The sequence below is a fragment of the Hydra viridissima genome, unplaced genomic scaffold, assembly GCF_058129835.1.
Source record: "Hydra viridissima isolate aposymbiotic clone 2 unplaced genomic scaffold, HvirCarnegie_v1 scaffold_1, whole genome shotgun sequence".
NCBI classification, from domain to species: domain Eukaryota; kingdom Metazoa; phylum Cnidaria; class Hydrozoa; order Anthoathecata; family Hydridae; genus Hydra; species Hydra viridissima.
This window is the reverse complement of record NW_028324300.1, coordinates 10097542-10117246: the sequence shown is the minus strand read 5'-3', so window position 1 is coordinate 10117246 and position 19705 is coordinate 10097542. Positions and strand designations below refer to the sequence as shown.

General features: G+C 28.4%; 2 protein-coding genes across 10 annotated transcripts in view; one reads left to right on the top strand and one right to left on the bottom strand.

Moving 5' to 3' along the window:
* LOC149893282 (uncharacterized) overlaps positions 1 to 16694 on the bottom strand; it is a 25515-nt gene extending 8821 nt beyond the window's left edge. Inside the window, exons 1-9 of one of the 7 annotated variants that reach the window (XM_090082022.1) lie at positions 16527 to 16667; positions 14845 to 15241; positions 13915 to 13937; positions 12064 to 12094; positions 11573 to 11679; positions 10869 to 10905; positions 10481 to 10711; positions 2311 to 2410; positions 1807 to 1987 (exon numbers count right to left, since the gene is read on the bottom strand). In XM_090082022.1, coding sequence (XP_089938148.1) covers positions 1966 to 1987; positions 2311 to 2410; positions 10481 to 10711; positions 10869 to 10905; positions 11573 to 11679; positions 12064 to 12094; positions 13915 to 13937; positions 14845 to 15241; positions 16527 to 16535 — 957 coding nt within the window. In that variant the 5' untranslated portion in view covers positions 16536 to 16667 and the 3' untranslated portion in view covers positions 1807 to 1965. Of the gene's footprint in view, positions 1 to 1806; positions 1988 to 2044; positions 2223 to 2310; positions 2411 to 6724; positions 7888 to 10480; positions 10712 to 10868; positions 10906 to 11572; positions 11680 to 12063; positions 12095 to 13914; positions 13938 to 14844; positions 15242 to 16378 lie in introns of those variants that run through there. The other 6 variants (XM_090082017.1, XM_090082020.1, XM_090082027.1 and 3 more) reach the window with 6 other exon arrangements.
* Positions 16672 to 19705, top strand: LOC149893281 (uncharacterized). Of its 3 annotated transcripts, XR_016450774.1 has the most exons (4): positions 16672 to 16851; positions 17600 to 17657; positions 17729 to 19159; positions 19471 to 19705. XR_016450774.1 is itself a non-coding variant. In XM_090082032.1 (3 exons), exon 3 carries the CDS (start codon positions 17748 to 17750, stop codon positions 18927 to 18929), a length of 1182 nt encoding a protein of 393 aa, XP_089938158.1. In that variant the 5' UTR covers positions 16672 to 16851; positions 17600 to 17657; positions 17729 to 17747; the 3' UTR covers positions 18930 to 19428. The 3 variants fall into 3 exon arrangements, 1 of the variants encoding a protein (XP_089938158.1); XM_090082032.1 differs by lacking the exon at positions 19471 to 19705 and having other exon boundaries at positions 17729 to 19428; XR_016450776.1 differs by having other exon boundaries at positions 16672 to 19159.

Below are 19705 nucleotides of genomic sequence, written 5' to 3'. Positions count from 1 at the left end.
TGGTATTGTTCGAAATAAAAAACGTAGCAAACGCCGACCCTTATGTGAAGCAACTCAATAACAAAGTACGCTTGCTAAGAAGGTTTAGAAATGCCGAAGAATTGCATCAGGAGCTTCAAACATCCTAATCACTAAAAAAACAAGTTCAAATTGAAAATTTATCAAGCCTCTGCCTTACAGATGTATTGAGGTTTTTATGGAAACCGATATGTTAATAGTTCGTTAACCAATATGCTTTTGGTGATTTACTTTTAAAAGGTCCTTTAGTTTAGGCGTTTGAAATAATAATACATTTTTTCTTTCTGCAGTATTTTTTGTTACATTGCAGTCACAATGTACATCTGTCGTGCACAGAACAATTGTTTAGAATATAATTAATCTAAGTCCACCTATCTTTTGCTGAAATCAAAATAATAGCTTACATACTGTAATGCATTTATTTTAGGATTATTGGAGTGCCCAATGTGAAAATAATCTCCTGGAAGGGCTGTGATGGCAATGGACATTCTGCTTTAAAATGTTTCGATGTCTGCGCCGTACCACATTGTACTGATGTAACTTTTTTCTGGTTTCATGGATAATTAATGAGTGTAAGAGCAGTTGTTAATGGAAGTACAGGTCAATAACTTTTTTGCTCGGGCATAAAAGATTTTTCTAATAGCCAAACGGCTTTGAAAGAATTTTGTTGTTGTCTTTTGCCTTTTATAAAAATGCTTCAGCATTTCTTTTGTGCAGTTTGGGGGTCTGTTTCCACAGTAGTTTTCTATTTAAAAAGTTTTGGATTGTTAAGAATTTGAACCAGTTGTTAATTTAGGAACTCGTCACATTTGCAGCAAGTGTCGCTGCGTTGTTATTCGAACAAGATGTTGAAGCTGTTTTTAAATATCTTTTGGTAAAATTCATATTCTATATTTGTGGACGGACGTTGTTCTCTAAGCATGAGGAATATTTAGTGAATTTTAGACCCTTTGACAATTATGCTCCACGTGTTACGAGCAAATAAAGTTATATTGGGTAATGCAATTAGGGGCCACGAAAAAGTGCTCCTTTATGAGGTTGACTACATCATCCCCAAGGCAGTATGACTGCTGATATGTTTTTATCTATAAGTAAACTTATATGTAGAGTAAAACCACATTGTATATAAAGTTAGCGATATTTCCTAAAGCGATATTTCCTAAAAATAACGGCAAATATATCCAAATATAATGGTAATAGCTAGTTGAAAAATCATATTTGAACCATTTTACGTACAACTGCAGTATTTTAGTTTCATTTATGGAACTATTTTAGCTCCATATAATGATGGAAGTTGATAGTGAGAATAAATCTATTCGTGAAAAATTATCAATAAACTTACTCCTAGTGTTTAGATCACCTTACAAAAAAAACCTTATAAAAACAAACCAAAAGCACTGCTTCTGGTTTGTTTTTGCAAGGTTTCTTTTTTAAGCAATTTGCTAAATTTAGGCTCAGATCTGGGGAAATGTTAAATACTCCCTAATCATTTTGACTCAAGGAACCTTACCTTATGAAGAATCTTTATTATAAAATTCATGTGGTCTTTTTAAACTACCATTTATACAAATTACTTAAGATCATTAGTCGTCCTCTAACCCTAGATATTAGCATGTCAAAAGTAGATTTTTAATTAAATTTTGGGTTGGATTAAAGTTCTTAAAATGTTATTTATTTAGCTGTACTTATACTGACCTTAAACGGGATTTCAGGAACAGTTTTTTATCGCTTTATTGCAACTTTATCTCCTTTCAAATAATGTAATGGTGGTTTTTAAAAAGTTGATTGTAAGTAACAAAAGTGTATTCGCAAGTAGAACTCGCAGAAGTTTCACTTCCATAAATTTTATACAATTTCAAGAGGAACGATGCCCACTATTTGCTTAAAGCATTTAAAACAAAAACTTAGCGAAAAAAAAGTTGTAGTTTAGTTAGCCATTTGTTCGTGTCAGATCCAAGTGATGCTTGTACTATAATAGAATTAAAAACATTAAGTAATTCTTCAAAAAATCATAACCATTTAAATAAAGATGGCAGTTAAATCATTTCTCTTCTGATAATATTACTACTTCGTCATGGGTAAATATCAATCAATCCATTTAGTACAAAACTTTTTATTTGATAAACTTATTCAAGCAGTGATGGAAGACTGCCCCACCTTGTCTTGTAGTCCATTTTTCGGGATATTTGTTTTCGAAATTTAGCCTATATACATTTATATATTATTTATATATTTCTGAAAGACCTCGTTTATGCTAGATGATTGTCTTAACATTGCTATCACTATATGTACCTTTTTAATGACTGATCCAAAATAAATTTCTTTTTCTTCATTCTGAAATCTTTTACTTTCACAATTGGAGTCAAGTAAATCTTAAGCCAGTTCACGTATGCTAAATAGACAAGCCAAAACTGTATTATAGTTTTTAAACAACTAAGAAAATGCATAAACATTCACACAATTACATCTCTTTTTTTAAAGGTAAAGTTGATGTAAAATTTAAAAGGATTTTATTCTACTTAGATTTTTATTTAACATTGTAATTTATCTTAAAATACGCCAGGTGCTCAAAATATGAAGCATTTATGTTTCATATCTTGCATTATTAGCATCTATGCATTAAGCATTTTATGTTTTATTGTTTTATGTTATTTTGCATTATTAGCATTATTGCATTATTAAGCATCTATGTTTCACATGTTTTATATTTTTAGTACCTTTAAAAGCCTTCAAAAGTGGAATGATGTTAACAAAATGTTTATTTTACTAGGTTTTTCTCTAGCAAACTTGTTCGTTGCATCAAATCCATTTAAATTATTCAATAAATGTTTCCTGTCTCATTTTATTATTAACATTTTTTTTCTTTTTGTAAACTTGACAACCTATCTTCAATATTAATATTGAACCTTGCAATCCGATCGAACTGAATCTTCCATCAAATAAACTGTATATTGATGCACACCGTATCGATATACTGTTCTAATAGTAAGTGTCGCTTTAAGGCGTATTGGCTCACCAATTTTAGTATATTTCTAAATGCTGTACAAGCAACTTAACACCAAGAATCTGCTAACACAACCAAATTATAAGGTGAGCACTTCAGTTGTAGACCAGCTAAGCGCATTTTTTCATAAAAAGTAGATTTCTAATCATTTTAATTAACATAAGATTTTTCTTAACGCTTCCAACTCCTGAATAACTTAATACTGATAATATACTTTTTATAAAGGAATAAAGTTCAATTTGTAAAAATAAGGTTAAAAGAACTACAATCTGTTACCCAGCAAGCACACAACGTTGAAACAACGTTGAAATAACGTTGATCGACGTTGATCAACGTTATTTCAACGTTGTTTCAACGTTGTGTGCTTGCTGGGTAATCGTTGTCCAGAGGGTTTTCCTTGTAAAGTGGTAGTCAGGGAATTAGCACTCATAAGTCATAATCAGTTTAACAAGATTTTCAAACAACTTTTAATTTTTCTGTGTGTGAATTTTCAGTTAAAAACTTAAGTACCATATAAAGTTTCCTTTTCATTAGAAAAAAAATTTGTTAAAGTTTAAATTTCCTTCCGAAAATGATTAAAATAAACAATGTTTGTGTTTATGATCCAAATGAAATAGCAAAAGAATTTAATAAATACTTTACTGATATTGGAAACAGGTTGGCTGTTAGGATTCCTCCTACAAATATTTCCTTTAATGATTTTTTGACAACTCCAAATAATTTACTTTCTCCCCATGACTTATCCCTAGATTTAACAATTGAAGAGTTTGAAAGAGCCTTCAAATCCCTAAAAAGAAACAAAGCACTCGGTGCGGATGGAATAAACGGGAACATAATTATAGATTGCTATGAAAGTTTGAGCGATATTCTATTTAAAGTTTTTAAAATATCTTTACAACAAGGGGTTTTCCCTGATCTATTAAAAATTGCCAAAGTTATTCCTATTCATAAAGGTGGAGAAAAATCAAACATCAATAATTATCGTCCTATTTCTATCCTTCCTACGTTTTCGAAAATTTTAGAAAAAATCATCTTCGAAAAAACATACAACTACCTGATTTCAAATAATTTACTATATAAAAATCAATTTGGCTTTTAAAAAAATAGTTCAACTGAACAAGCCATTATTCAGTTTACACGCAAAGTAACGTATAATAAGAACCGTTGTGGCCATGGCAGGAATCTCTATAGCCAAAATCCGTAAATTACGGCAAACAAGTTAAAAATTTTAGGAATATTCCTTAAGCGAAAAAACCCAAAACTAACATGGCTGCCGTTAAATTTAAACTATGTGGCCATTGCCACAATGGCCACCCCTTAGATCCGCGCCTGGTTTTGTATAGATTATCGAGCACCTTATCTCTGCAATAAAATTGTCCAGCCTAATTTAAATTCATCTATCTCTTTTTCTGTTTTTAAAAATAAGTTAAAGAATATTATTTTTTCAACGGATAATATATTGAAATATTTTTGAGATGTTATTCTAACTATTTTTCAAATCTTTTGAATAATATTTTGTTATAAACTGTATTATATGGTCTAAAAGTTATATTGTAATTTTTTATATGGTTCTGGCGACAAGATCAATATGATCTTCTTCCAGATTCCAAGTTTATATATTTATATTACATGTAAATCATGTAAACTAAATCACGACATGTAAATAATGTAAACTAAAATAAAAAAATTAAAAAAAATAAAAAAAAAAGTTGTCGAATTTCTACTTTTTTTTTTTTCACTTTTAAACTTAGTTTAAATGCGAAATGCTTCAAATGCGAATTTAAATGTTTAATACTTCAAATGCGAAGTATAACGAAATATATTTTTAAAAAGCACCAAATGCGTTATACTTCGCATTTGATGCTATTGGAAGATACGGTTTATGCATTATCAAAAGTTCTAAGAATGAATGAACTTTATTTTCGCCACAATGAAAGGTAAATGTAATTGACTTTCGATCTTCATCGCTTTTCCTTATATAATCAGCGATTCTTAAAATATTGTTGGCATAGTCCAATTTTATTTTTAGATCTCCGAATACGGATCGAAGTTCTGGAAAAAAACAATTGATACATTTTTAAAGGTTATAGGTTAGGAAAGGTTAAAGGTTATAGAAGGAGCAAGTACTGCAAATTTGTAAACTGAAAATCTTTATATGTATATTAGGATGGGGCATAAAACAAAAAAAATGATAATGAGCCTTAACAATTTTTGTGGTTCCTTTTAATATCTATTTTCGAAAAATGTTTAAAATTTACTATTATTATTATCAAACTTTATCATATATTATAGTTGTTGTTTTTTTTTATAATTTCTATTCAGATTCGGAGATCTAAAAATGAAATTGAACCATGACAACAATTTGTTGATAATCGCTGATTATATAAACATAAACAATGAAGATCGGAAATCATTTATGTTTGAAGCTGAGAAATTATTAAGCATATATAATGACGTAATGTAAATATAATGACGAGGAAACGCTGATGGAGCTCAGCCATTAAGATGTTAGAAGTCTCAGCTTTAAGCTTATTCCTCCTTCAGTTCAAAGGTGAAAAATTATAAAGGCCTTGCTGTGGATTTAGCAAAGGCATTAGCAATGATGATATTACACGATTCGAAAATTCGTGTCGTGAAAAGTCATGTGGTAGAACTGTCGAATCATCTTGGACCAAGTAATTATCATCGAGTTTTAGAATAGTTTTTTAAAATTGTACGAGCAGTGATAGAACTACTCCACCCTGTCTTGCAGCCCGTTTTTAGGGAGATTTCTTTAGGAACTTCAGCCTTAAGAAGTCTTTTATGTTATGTGAAAGCTTCCCGATTCTCTTTATTGGAACTTCTCTGTGTGAGTTGATGACAGGATCGGATGATACCAAAAGCATACTAAGCAAATACAAATTTGTGTGAGTAATTTCTGAACCGCTTCCAAAAAGCTATTCGTGTTCCTGGAGTGCAAGAATATTTACGCTACTAACGAGAAATATTTTAGAGAGATCAATCGAATTAAAACTTTCATAACATAAATGCCCTAATATCCTGACTCTAATGCACCTTTTTTTATCCCTTTCACTCGCAATACGATTTGTCGTTAACTAAACGTCGTAAAAGTACTATAGGATAAATGAGGGCACTATTTTAATAGACCGCTTAACAAATGAGGGTAAATTTGAAACTGGTCAATCACAAATACACGGTCACCCTAAATGTACAAATTTAAAGTTTTGTCTCTGATAATCCAGCCCGACTATTGGCTTCATCCGACCCAAATGGGAACTGAGTGTAAGCGAGGATCTTTGAAAATAGTAATTCTTAAGGAAAATTAGCACCTCGTAATCCAAAAGTTGCATCACAAGTCTCACAGTCGTTAATTGGAAAACTTTTGCAATTCCTCATAACTTGTAATACGGATAAGTAATACCATAAGCTTGTAAATGATCCCAATTTATAAAACTTGTAAAAATACTAAGAGAAAAAATTTTCACCAGAATAATATGATTTTAGCAAAAGCTTTTTTCGAGTGAATGCTCAATCATGCTAAAAATTGAGCGAAAGGTTACCGAAGATATCCTATAAGACAAGTAGAATCTTCGACCAAATACACACCGCTTCACTTAGTTTATCAAATTCAAACAGTAAAAAATGTTTGCAACGGTGTAACACTTACCAAAACCGAATGAAGTTGCTAAGTATTAAAAAAGATTAGAATTTAATCCGCTTTATAATAACAGAACAACAAGTACATTGAAAACCAGCATCGTCTGATGCTGGTTCAGATGAAAATGGCATTCATTTAAACAAAGTTTTAACAAAGACATTATTGTATCCACTCAGAATTGAATATGAGACTTTTTCAAACAAATTTCAGTATCATTTAAGTGCCTAACTCCATTTGGAAAGAATTCTAAGCTCGAAGAAAAGAGAAAATGAATTTTGATGAAAATAGAAAGTGAACATAATTATGTCGTCAAAATTAAACACTTTAGTAGTTGTTAGGGTAAATAAAAGAATTTTTCTTTGAAAACTCGTTAGAGCACATTATAAAATAGATAGTTGTATGGCCATTTCCAGATTTATAGAATACAAAAAATTTAATAAAAATACTAAATTTAAATAAAAATACTATACTTCATAAAAAAATAGCGATTATTAAAAAAAAAAAAAAGGGAATTTCTGAAATTTAAAAAAAATAACGATTAAAAATAATCTGCTTTAATAAAAAATAGCCAATAGCCATAAAAATGAGTTTAAAATTAGGAATCCGTTTTTCATTTGTGAATGGATTTCCCTCAGCATTTACTTCTTCGCAATAAATTTATCTATTATTAATTTATGAACATCAAGTATCTCAAGTTCTTCCAGTGTTATGAGAAAATCTCTTATTGTATATTCAGGAAAACTCTTTGATATACTATCAAACAGCTTTTCCATGCGACTATATATTGCTGGATATTTACCCGAAGTTTCGATACGCGAAATAATATCTTTACTAATGCCTAAATCCACAGCAAGGGGCCTATAATCTACCACATTTGAACCTGAAAGAAGTGAAAGCTTAAAGCTGAGTTCTTTGAGATCTTTAAGACTAACATCCGTAATAAATTTCTCGTCGTTATACTTGCTTAAGAATTCCTCAGCTTCATTAAAGAAGTAACGAGCTAAATGTTGACGAAATGACGCAATTTTAAGAGATGGATTACACATTCTCAGAATTTCTAAGAACGTATAAGGTTTATTTCCGCCACCATGATCGGCAAATGTAATTGATGTTCGATCTTCAATTTTTATATTGATATGATCAGCGATATTTAAAACATTGTTGCTAGTTTCCAATTTTACTTTTATACCGATTTCGTATCGAATTTCTAGAATATAACAATTAAGCATTTGTATTTTTAAAGGTTATTTTAAAGGTTATGGTAAGAGCAACTACCGCAAGTTTGAACTGAAAATCTAAATACGTATTCAGTCAAAAGAAAAAAGAAAAAAAAACAAACAAAAAAAGAAAAAAACATAAAAAACTTTGTGGTTTCTTTTGATATTTATGTTTAAAAACTAAATAAAATTTTTGCACATGTGGATGGGGTAGGGTCACAAATCACTTAAAAACACCATGAGACTTATCTTTGTAGCCTGATATATTTGATTTTCGATTATGGTTTAATTTCATTGGAATTGTTTAACCGATTGATACGGTTTGATTTGATCGGAATGGTCGGTCCTATCTACTTGAAATCATGTTGAATATGTTTGGGAAGAAATTTTTTTTTTTCGCAATTCTTAAAATCTGTTTTCATTTTAGTGTGAATAAAAATGAAGTTAACAAGCTGATGATGATGATGATGATGATGATGATGATGATGATGATGATGATGATGATGATGATGATGATGATGATGATGATTGTTTCAATAGTTGCAAAAAAAGTCTCATCGTGAGGTTTTCTTACTGAAAAACGAATTGAACCAATATCCTTAACACAATTGTTAACTAAGAAAACAGGATTGTACTATTACAATTACAGAGTGTTTGGAAAATCAACTCTTCTGCTAAGAGGTGATTTTTCAAACATTCCTTCAGTCCAATAGCTTCATAAATTAGGAGGCTGGAGTAGGTACTTGATGTAAGCCAAAAAAACTGTCAAGATATCATCATGAAAAATCGTGAAATAATGTAATGAAAACTTTTTCCGCTTCATTGCAAAGCTTTTCTTTATATCCTATCGAATCCTCTTGATTTTGAAACCCTTATCCTTTTATAGTGATCGTTTTTCATCTGTAATGTCAGTCAGTTGTTTAAGAAAATCACTCATTACAAGGTTGAACCACTACATTTTCTCCAAAAGCTGTTAGGACTATGTTTTTATTTAATACATCGAACTTCATACGGACTTTATGGGGCATGTTTGCTAGCTTCGTTAACTTAAAATAGGCTTTACATCATGCCAGATTTATGGAATGATTATTTCACAGAAGATTATTTCACATGCTATTCAGTTGTTTGAATCCTAATGTAATACCATTGCAAGAGGGAAAAATGATTCATGAAATAGCTTCATTTACAGCACTACTTTATGTTTATTAAAGCTCCTATACTTGTAACAGCTTTTTCGTTAGATCTTAAAGCTATTAATGAAATGATACAATATTCTAAATTTAATCTGAAATCAGCAGAAGCTGTGTTGAAGTCACTTAAAAAAAACACACTTGGTATTTAAATGAAAGATTTGTTGTTATGAGCCTAGCTGAGAAGTGTTTATTACTAGCTCAATTCCATAAAATATTTCTTAAATTAGCTCTAACACTAAAGCTTGCCAGTTATAAGATGGGAAAACTAAACTCCGATTTCTTTATGGATAAACAAAAAAAAGCAAAAAAATTAGATTTGGTGAACCTAAAAGTTAGTTTTTCTATGATTTATTAAAAATAAATTACAAGAGATGAAATGACTAAAAATCAGTTCATCAAACTGGTACTTATTTCCAGGTTATAGAAGATTAAAAATTACTTTTATCAAAACAACTTTTACTAACCTCCTTTTCCCCCACCTCCCAAATTTATACAACATGATTTAAATGGGTAGGGCCAACCATTTCCATCATATTTTGCAAAAAAAAAAAGAAACAAACCATAATCTAATTAGATATATCAAGCTACAAAGATAACTCTCATTGTGTTTTTGAAATATTTATAAGTGACTCTACCCCCTCCAAATGCACAAAATTTGGAAATTTTTGTATTTTTGATGTTGCAACCAACCATAGAAGTGCCCATTAAAAAAAATTATATAATTTTTGAAAATAAATATCAGAAGGAACCACAAAAACCTATTGTCAAAAGGTTTTTACTTATTTGTAAAAATTTTTAAGTGACTTGTTAATTTGCACTTTGGTCAAACTTGAGTAAAATGGTATTAACTTAACAAAATAATAGTTTTAAATAAAGAATGCTTGAACAAATATTATTAACCTATACCAAAGTCCTACCACATCTTTATTTAAATAAAGAAATATAACAGTAGAATGCTCTATGTACTAATATTATATAAGTAATTTTTAAAGCTTAATTTTTTTAATAAAAGTTATAAATATCAAATATTTAATTAAATACCATATTAATTTAATACTTGTTTCACTAAAACAAATATTTAAAAGACTTTTGAAACAAGAACTTGTAGGCAATATCTGTCATAGATTTGTCAGCTGCCAAGTCACACCATAGTTGAAAAAAATAACCTTTCACAAAGTTCTACAATACTGTGCACTAACATTGTTATTGATAATGTGTAATTAATGACCTAAAAAGTTTTATTCAGCCTTCTTGAGTTTAAAAAAAAATTCAAAAAAAATCCAGAAGTATTTATTTGTGACTCGTGGTATGAGAATGATTTCTGGCAAATATAAATCAAATATGATAAAAGTATGATCAAACAAAAAAAATTAAAGTCACAGATTTTTACCATCTAAAGACAATTCCAGCTTTTGTCTTCCATGTTCCTTTTCAAAATTTTCTCTTCTTTTAACTGAATCATTAACAGCAGAACTTTTTTGTGGTATATTAGTAGAAGATTTGTCTGAGATATTATTACTACATTGAATGGGTTTTGTTTCAGAACCATCTGGATTTGTTCTTTCATATAACATTTTTGCACTCTCATTTAAATCAAGATTACTAAACTCTCCAGGCAAATCTAAAAAATCAGTCAGTTTAACAAATGTAGGAAACACATTTGTAGCAATAGTTTGGCATTCAATTTTATAAATCTACATAACAAACTAAATCAACACTTTGAATATGTAAAAACTTTGAATAAAGAGATTGCTATAAACTTTTTTAAAAAAACTAACCATTCTTTTTTTTTTGATTCTTCATTTCTTTTTCATTCTATTAAAGAAAAAGAAAGCTTACTTTAACTAGTATTTTTTGCCTGTGTGGCTTTTCGGCATTGTGTTATACTAAATTGAAGTCTCTGGTGTGCCTCAATATTACAAAATATAGTAGCATGCTTAAAGTTAAAATGAAAACTTAGTTTCAAATTACAAACTATAGAGGTATGTGTCTACTTATTATCATGATCTATACAGAAAAGAAGTAATTTGTTTGCATGCACTTGTAACATGCAGAAGAATTAAGCTTTGCAGTTCCAATTATGCTCTAATTGTATAATATGAAACAATAAGAGTTATCACTTAAATTAATAATACGAAACAATTTTTAGTTTAACAGATTATTTGATCTTTGAATAAAAATGGTGATGATCTTTTAGGGTAGCCTTAATATATATGTTTGAAAACTGATTATCCTTTTCCCAGTTTTCATCTTTTACACAAAAAACATAACAAAGTCCAATATTATTTAAATTTAAATTGAAAAAACCAACAACAATAAACACCAAAAAATCACCAGTTACAAAAGTTCAGATGGCTTATTACAGACATTAGAGAGCTTTTCAACAATTAATGATATCATGGACACAAAGAATTGCAGACTTTAAAATAGCTTGTAATTAACAAATTCTAAATGGGCTATAACAAGAATGCTATATACTCACACTTGTAACAGAGATTCCCTTATCACAGCTTTCCTTTAAGCCAGGTTGTCTTATTATATGAACATCAGTATTATTTAGGACAAGCCCATCACTTTTAACATCTGCAGCTGAAAGAAAAGTATTGGACAAATCTTAACATAAAAAATTAATAAATTTACTTGCAGATGCTTTCAATATTAGCACATAAATTCTCTTATGCTGGTGAATTGAGGGTTGCACAGTTCTAACTAAAGAGGTATTTTATCAAAACACTTTTAATGGTTTCAAATGATTTTTTCAAAAAAAAACTTGAAGAAAGATGGACATAATTAATTGAGACATTTCTGAAACTTTGTGAAAAAACTGTAACTTTTAATAGCTAAATCTGAGCCTTGCAAATTAAGGATTTTTAACACATATAATCTACTTATTATGCTTTTTTACTCATTTTGTTTGCACCATTTTCTAAAAAACTTGAAATATTTACAGCAACTTATAACTAACAAACAAACCTTGTTGCTCATCTTGAATAGCAGGTACATCCTAAAAAGTGAAGTGACAAAAAGAATGATTCAAAGAGAAAAAAAATCCCTCTGGATCAATTAAGTATTTGATCATTAACAGCAATGCTCACTAAGCATTGCTGTAAATAATCAAATCACTTAAGATAAGTATTTAACAGCATTAAAAGTATAATTTAAGATACTAACCTAACTTTTCAAATGTTTATAAAAAATATCAGAAATCATTTTAAACTCAAATTACATGCACAAAAGTTCTTAAAATATTCAATTTACATAAGTATTTCCCTAACTATTCTCCTACATCTTTAATTAGTGCTTATAAGCAACAAGCAATGAAATATCATCTTTCAAAGAGCTTGAATATATCTTATAAGAATTTCCTTTTAAAAAACTTTGAACAAGCTATTTTTAAGAATAACACCGTAATTAATCATTTCAATCACAATCAAAACACTCTTAATTACAATGCTTGTAAAAGCTTGTTTCTAAAGCTTACTTGAGCATTTATCAGTCAAGTGAGTTTGACTTTGGGTTTACCATGCAATTTAGTAATCTGCATAAGTTTTTAGAATACATAAAATCAATATTAAAGCAAAACTCTTCATACTTGCCAATCTGTATTTAATACAACTTATAAAACATCGAACCAATCAATTAACAAAGCAATATTAACTATTAAGTTTTAAAATCAGGCTTTTACTTTTTCCGTTACTGTTTTTTTTCCATTAAAATTAGCTTTATTCCATTCAAATTATCCTGTTCCACAAAAATACCATTACCTACATGTTATAAATAACGTTTTCAGGTTAAAAAAAGGACTTTTATTGTTACAAAATTTAGGAAATCTGAGGGACATTCTGATTAAGATGCTTGTAAAGAAAAAAAACTTTCATAGTTTAATTTTGAAAAATCTATACATTACAAAATCCTTTTCAATTTAGTAGTCATTTTTCATAAGTGATCTGCAAAGTAAAATTTGGAATGTAAAATTTTTTCTAGAGATTTACAATCTTAATACCATATTTATTCTGATATCTTTTTAATGTAAAATACATTAAACTTTTTCATATCTTTTAGCTTCAAGATATACAATAGTGCATAATTCTTTGATTTATTAATATAAAAACTTACAAAAAATTGTAAAAACGTTTTTGCATAACTTTTGTATATCTATTTCAGCTTCCAGGATTCTAACAAAAATACTTTTCAAATTATCATCAAACATAAATCAAATTTCTCATTTTCAGTTTTATCTGATGTAAAAAGTGTGTGTAAAAAAAAGTTCTTAAAAAATCTTATGATCTTAAAATTTAAAACAAAGTTATTTGGTGAATCATTTTAAATTTGTTAAAATCATTATCAGTTTAAATCTTTGAAAACTACATTTCATTTTGACCTACTTTTTTTCACTCCAGTCCCAACTAACAATAATAACTCCAACAATAACTTTGTATCACAAAAACAAAAATTGTTACTTGGATAAGGCTCTTAGCTCAAAATTAAACACTTAGATAAAGCTCATAATCTGAAAAATTAAAAACTATTGAAAAACTTCCACACAAAATTGTTTCTTAAAAAGTCTTAACATCTAAAAATGCTTTACAAGTCAGCTTGAGTTTTAAAATTCTTAAAGTTTGGTTTAACTTATCTTTCAGAGATTGATAACAAGTTTTAAGTTACAACTGAACACTTAACCATAACTAGCTTTATTCTGATTAAAGTTGTAATAAGTTCAAATCAGACTGATAAAAAAAAAAAAACTTATGATAGCTTGGAATATCTAGTCCTTAATAGAAACAGAAAGAAAAAAAAAAAGATTTAAGAAATAAGAAAACTTACCCTTTTTTTTGTCGGAGTTGAACCTAAAAAAATCAATTATAGAGAAAACTTTAAATGAATTTAAATCTAAGGATCTGTTCATATTTCTGAAATAGTGACATAACGGTGATTACAATAGTAATAATAGTAATGATAATAACAATAATAAAAGTAAAAATAATAATACAATAATAATGATAATAATAGCAATAGTAAAAATAATAGTAACAATAACAATAACAATAACAATAATAATAATAATAATAATAATAATAATAATAATAATAATAATAATAATAATAATAATAATAATAATAATAATAATAATAATAATAATATTAACAATGAAAATAAAAATTCATAATAATGAGAAAAGTAGCTATTACAAATATAAGGATAGGAAATAGTAATTTAATACTATAGCTGTTACTATTAAATTAACCATCTTAAAGCTTTTTTTTTATAAATCAAAATTTGAAATGCAATATCTCTAGTCAAATTGTAGTTGTATTTAAAATTATGATTTTTAGATAAAAATCATCAAAAACAGCATAAGCAAAAAAAATTACAATCAAAATACAAAAATCATCAAGTTGCATCAAGGTAATAAAAATGAATGCAAAAGTGATAGAATTGTTTTCTAAACTGTAGTAAACAAATATTACTGTCATTAAATGCTTTGATATAACAGGTGTAGTACTCAGCAAATCAAGATCAAACAAGCTATCATACTAACCATGTATATCTTTACCATACATAATGATAAACTTAGTAAGTATTTAATTAGATCGCAAAACAATTTTCAGCCAAAACAGTTTTTACTTTTTAAATTAATGACAAAAGTATGCAAAAAAATATGGGTTTAAACACACAGGGCTTCTTGGTTGAGAAAAAGGGTTACAAATATCTTTAAAAGATCAGAGAAAAAAACACTGGCAAACAAAACTATACTTAAATATTCTTTTACAGCTTTCAAAACTTCATTCATTGTGCCTTCAAAGTCTTGAGTTCTCAAAGTAAAATATTTTTTACCAGCAATATGAAGTTTTACTTCATTATTCATTTGATAGCCATCTTCTACTATGATAGGAACAATGTGTTTTTTTAATTCAAATGCAAACTTTAATTCTCTCATACACCAATCAGATTGTTCATATGAATATGAAAGGCATGGAATAAACACTGAAGTGCTGTCAATTGCTGTAGATATATTTTTTGCTAAATCAGTGTTTAGATATTCTTTATCAATCCATGTTGTGAATCCATGCTTTTTAAACCATTCAAATATCTTCCATGTAATTTCTTTAGAATTATGAGAATAAGAAAGCATCAAGTCAAACTTATCCATCTAAATAAAAAAATTGTGTAAAAAATTAACTATGATGCAAATAACTTTGTCATACTTTTACATTAGTGTAAATACAATTTATCATATCAGCTTTTTCAAAAACTGAAATTTTCTTAACATAATCAAAGAAAAAGTCTTGAAACAAACAATCATGTTTTGGACTAAAGTCTTCCTCAGAACATTTTTTACTCTGGCCTAAATTACTAATGCTGCATAAAATTATTCTAAATGACAGCGTTTTTTGGAGTCTGTTTGGCATTTTAATTCTCAAATTTTGCAATTGATAACAACATTTTAATTCATTGTTTTTAAGATTCTTGAAGTTTTTTTTACTTAGAAGGACTATTGCTTTGGAGTATAGCTGGTTTACTGAGATTTTATGAAAACTCTAGGGCATGCATTACCAATGCTAAATCTCAGAAGTTCCACATAAAGTGCACCAAAACTTCTCATGTCAGTGTCTAGTAAAAAAATGACAAGGATATGGGGAGTTTCACAAATATTTCTTTGATTACTCAAGTAATTTCAAGAAACTGATCATCATTTTCAAATATTTTACCTTAACGTGTTATCATCATTTGGTCAAACAAAAAAGCCTATTTTATGCTAGAATTCCATTTGTATGTTTGCTTATTTTTGTTAACTGCAGCTTTTTGCCTTGCTTTTATTTGCAATATCCACACGTGAATCCATATTGCAGGCTATCAGCTGTATGGGGCATATTTATTTTAAAATTAAAAAACTTTACCAGCATTTACATGGTAATTTCAAATATCTGAAACTGAAATTGGTTTCTTCAATATACAATAATCACAAAAGGATCACGGCAAGTTCAGAATTATTCTATTTTTCCTCAAGAATATCACCAGAAAATGATAAACTTTAACTATGTTAAACTTTCCTTTTGCAGTACCAAACTGACATTGTAATACACTGGGTACTGATTTTCTGCAATTGTTGCATTTCTATGCAGTTGATTGATGAAGTTGGTCATATTTGAATCCAGCATTAATAGTATTGCTTTTTTTCCAGAAACAATCGAGAACTATTCGTTCATATTTAGAAATTTCCGATTATTTTTTGCAATTATGTTTTACTTTAATATTAAACGCATCAATAAAAATTAATGACACTTACTAACTTAAGACTGTCTAATTGGCTTAAGACACAAGTTGTACAACGGCAAAAAATGTACGCATTATCGTTTCTTTATCATTGTAAGGAGTAAAATAAGTGTTAACTTTTGTAGGGGACAGAAAGTTTAGCATATAAACAAATATATTACATGCAACATCTGTAAAATACCTTCAGCAACAAGCTAGATACGTCTTGTTATCAGCGAAGCAATCTGAATAAAGAAATGGAGTTAAAATGAAACGAATTTTACGTAGGGGAGAAATACTCCCGACGTAAACATTAGCCCGTAAATTAACCTGCATAAAGTTTGTCGCATGTTTTAGTCGTGAAAATTTGTCGTGAATAGTAAAGTTTTTGAATTCCTGGTGTTGTTAAAGTAAATAACCTTATTGTGAAATTAAACAAAGAAATGTTTAACAAGCTTAGTGATAAATTATCATTTGTTAATACTGCAGAAATAAATCCTTATGAAGGTAGGGTTTTTAGTTTTTTGAGTTGTTATGTAATATCGATAGTGGGAGTAAGTCCCATAAAAAAGTAAATCTCCTCTTATAAGCTTTAAAACTCATATAAAAAAATTCTTAAATTAAGGATTTTTTTATATGAGAGTATTTATCCCCTTTTCAAAACTAAATTATTAAAAAGAACCATTTTAATGATAAAATGAACTTTTTTGGTGGTGTTTTGTGGAAGAGTAATTCTCCCCTTTTTAAAATTTTTGTTAAAAGTGTAAGTTTTACTTTTGTCAAGTTTTTTTTGAAACAATAAATCTCATATTTTAAGGATTTTTTTCATATGAGAGTAATTCTCCCCTTTTCAAAATTAAATAGTTAAAAAGAACATTTGCATTGATAAAATGAACCTTTTTGGTGGTGTTCTGTGGTAAGAGTAATTCTCCCCTTTTTAAAGTTTTTGTTGTAAGAGTAATATTTACTTTTGTCAAGTTTTATTTGAAAGAGTAAATCTCCTCTCTTAATGATTTTTTTCATATGAGAGTAATTCTCCCCTTTTTAAAGTTTTTGTTATAAGAGTAAGTTTTACTTTTGTCAAGTTTTTTTTAAACAATAAATCTCCTCTTTCAAGGATTTTTTTTCATATGAGAGTAAATCCCCCCTTTTCAAAAATTAAATAGTTAAAAGAACCATTTTGTTGATAATATGAAACTTTTTAGTGGTTTTCTGTAGTGAATTATAAACAAAAATGACATTTTTTTTTTTTCAGCATCGTCATCAATCAATCCATTAAATAGTTTAACAGAAATTTAGTTAAAAAAACCCGGGTAAAATACTTAATTGATGTCAATAAGTAACTAAAGTATATAAAGACTTAATTAAAAATTTTTGTTTTTAGTTTTATCTGTTCTGCTTGTATGATGTCATTTACAAGAAAAGATAATATGAAAAGACATGCTTTACAGGTACATAAAACCATTTTTAGAGATGATCAATCCAAAGATAAAAGAACTCCATGTCACTATCAAGACTGCGGCCAAGTATTTTTTCAAAAAGTCAAACTTATTAAACACATAGAGGAATGTCATGAAGGTATATTTTCCATAGAATCCTACAATTTTTTATCAGAATCTGAATTCTTAGCATGGAAGGAAAAGGAGGATCTTAATAGTTATGTTTTTTTCAGTAAACAAACTGGTAGTTTTTTCACTGGAAAAAATATAAAAAAAGATGTAAAAAAAAGTTATTTTATTTGTCAAAATGATGGTCATTCTAAACCGCATTGCTCTGTTAGTGAACCAGCAAGAAAAACTAATAAAAGGTACTACAGAGGGAGTGTTAAATCAGGTGCCTTCTGCCCTGCCAGAATGATTGTCACAGTAAACAAAAATGGTGTCACAAATGTGCAGTATATCAAAACTCATAACCACAGTGTTAGTATTACAAATACCATGTACCAACCTATCCCAGGTAATATTAAAAAAAAAATTTCTACTAAATTATCATTAGGTGTACCTGTAAATACGGTTTATCGTGATCTTAGGGAAAGTTTTGGAGACAGACAAAATAGAAATGATGAAGATGCTGTTTTAACTAAATCACATCTTCTTACAAAAAAGAATATTTCTGATATCAACAGAGCAGTAAAAAAGGGATGTCGGCTTCACCCTGATGATAGCATTTCAACTTTTTTACTTGTTCAAAAGTTGAAGTCTGAAGATTTTAATAGCATTCTGGTTTATAAGCCACAAGGACAACAAACTGTTATCGGCCCAAAAGTGTATGACAACATTGACCTTAATAAGGATTCCTTTGTGGTTGGTATACAAACAAAGCATCAACTATCAATGTTTAAAAAGCATTCATCACAAATTGTTTGTATTGATGCTACACACTGCACCAATCAGTATGCATTTCCTCTTGTAACTTTACTAGTTCGAGATGATTTTAAAAGGGGTTATCCAGTAGCTTTTCTTATTTCTATATTTATAACTAATTTTTTATTATGTTGCTTATATTTAATTAATTGCATATATAAATTCATTTATGCATTATTAACTATAAATTTAATTATTTGTTCAATAAATTATAATTGTTAATTATAGTTTGCATAACTTATAATTTGTCTGCGACTATTTAAAAATGCATCATTACACGACTTTTTTATTTTCTATTTTATTTAACTTTCTTTAAAATTGTGTTTTCAGAAAAAAATATCAATGATCCATTTAATGAAGTACAATTTCGTAAATATATATACGATACTTTATGCGGTAGGTGTTTAAAGAACCTTGAAAGTGGTTTTGAACGTTTGTACGATATTTGCAGGGCAAGTGTTTATTTTATTTTAACATAATAATAAGCTGAAATTTTTATTCCAATATTGTATTAGGGAATAACCTGTTCCTTTACTATTTTGTTCGTCCACTTTGAATTAAATGCGATTTGGTTGGCGAAAAATAAATATATGCCGTTGTTACATTTTAGGTTCTATCCTTATAAACATATGTTTCTTTGTTTCTTTGAGTTGTTTACAGTTATATCTAAATTATAGCTGTCTATGAAATTTGAGAAATTGATGGAGTAATAGATATTGTAGTAGTGATTACAAGGATGACTTTTAATATTTTATTATTACAGATTTGCAAGAACACATCCTCTAAAAAGAACGATTGGGTGCAATGCACAAAATGCCCACAATGGTATCATTGCGAGTGTGCCCACATTTCAATCAAAGATGCGGGTGTCAGTGATACTTTCCAATGTCAATGATACAACCCTATCAAGTTTAAAAAACGGCTATTTTCATAGCCACAAATCGTTTTAAAAACATTAAATGACATGAAAAATCTAGTTCCATTCTATTCTAATTACA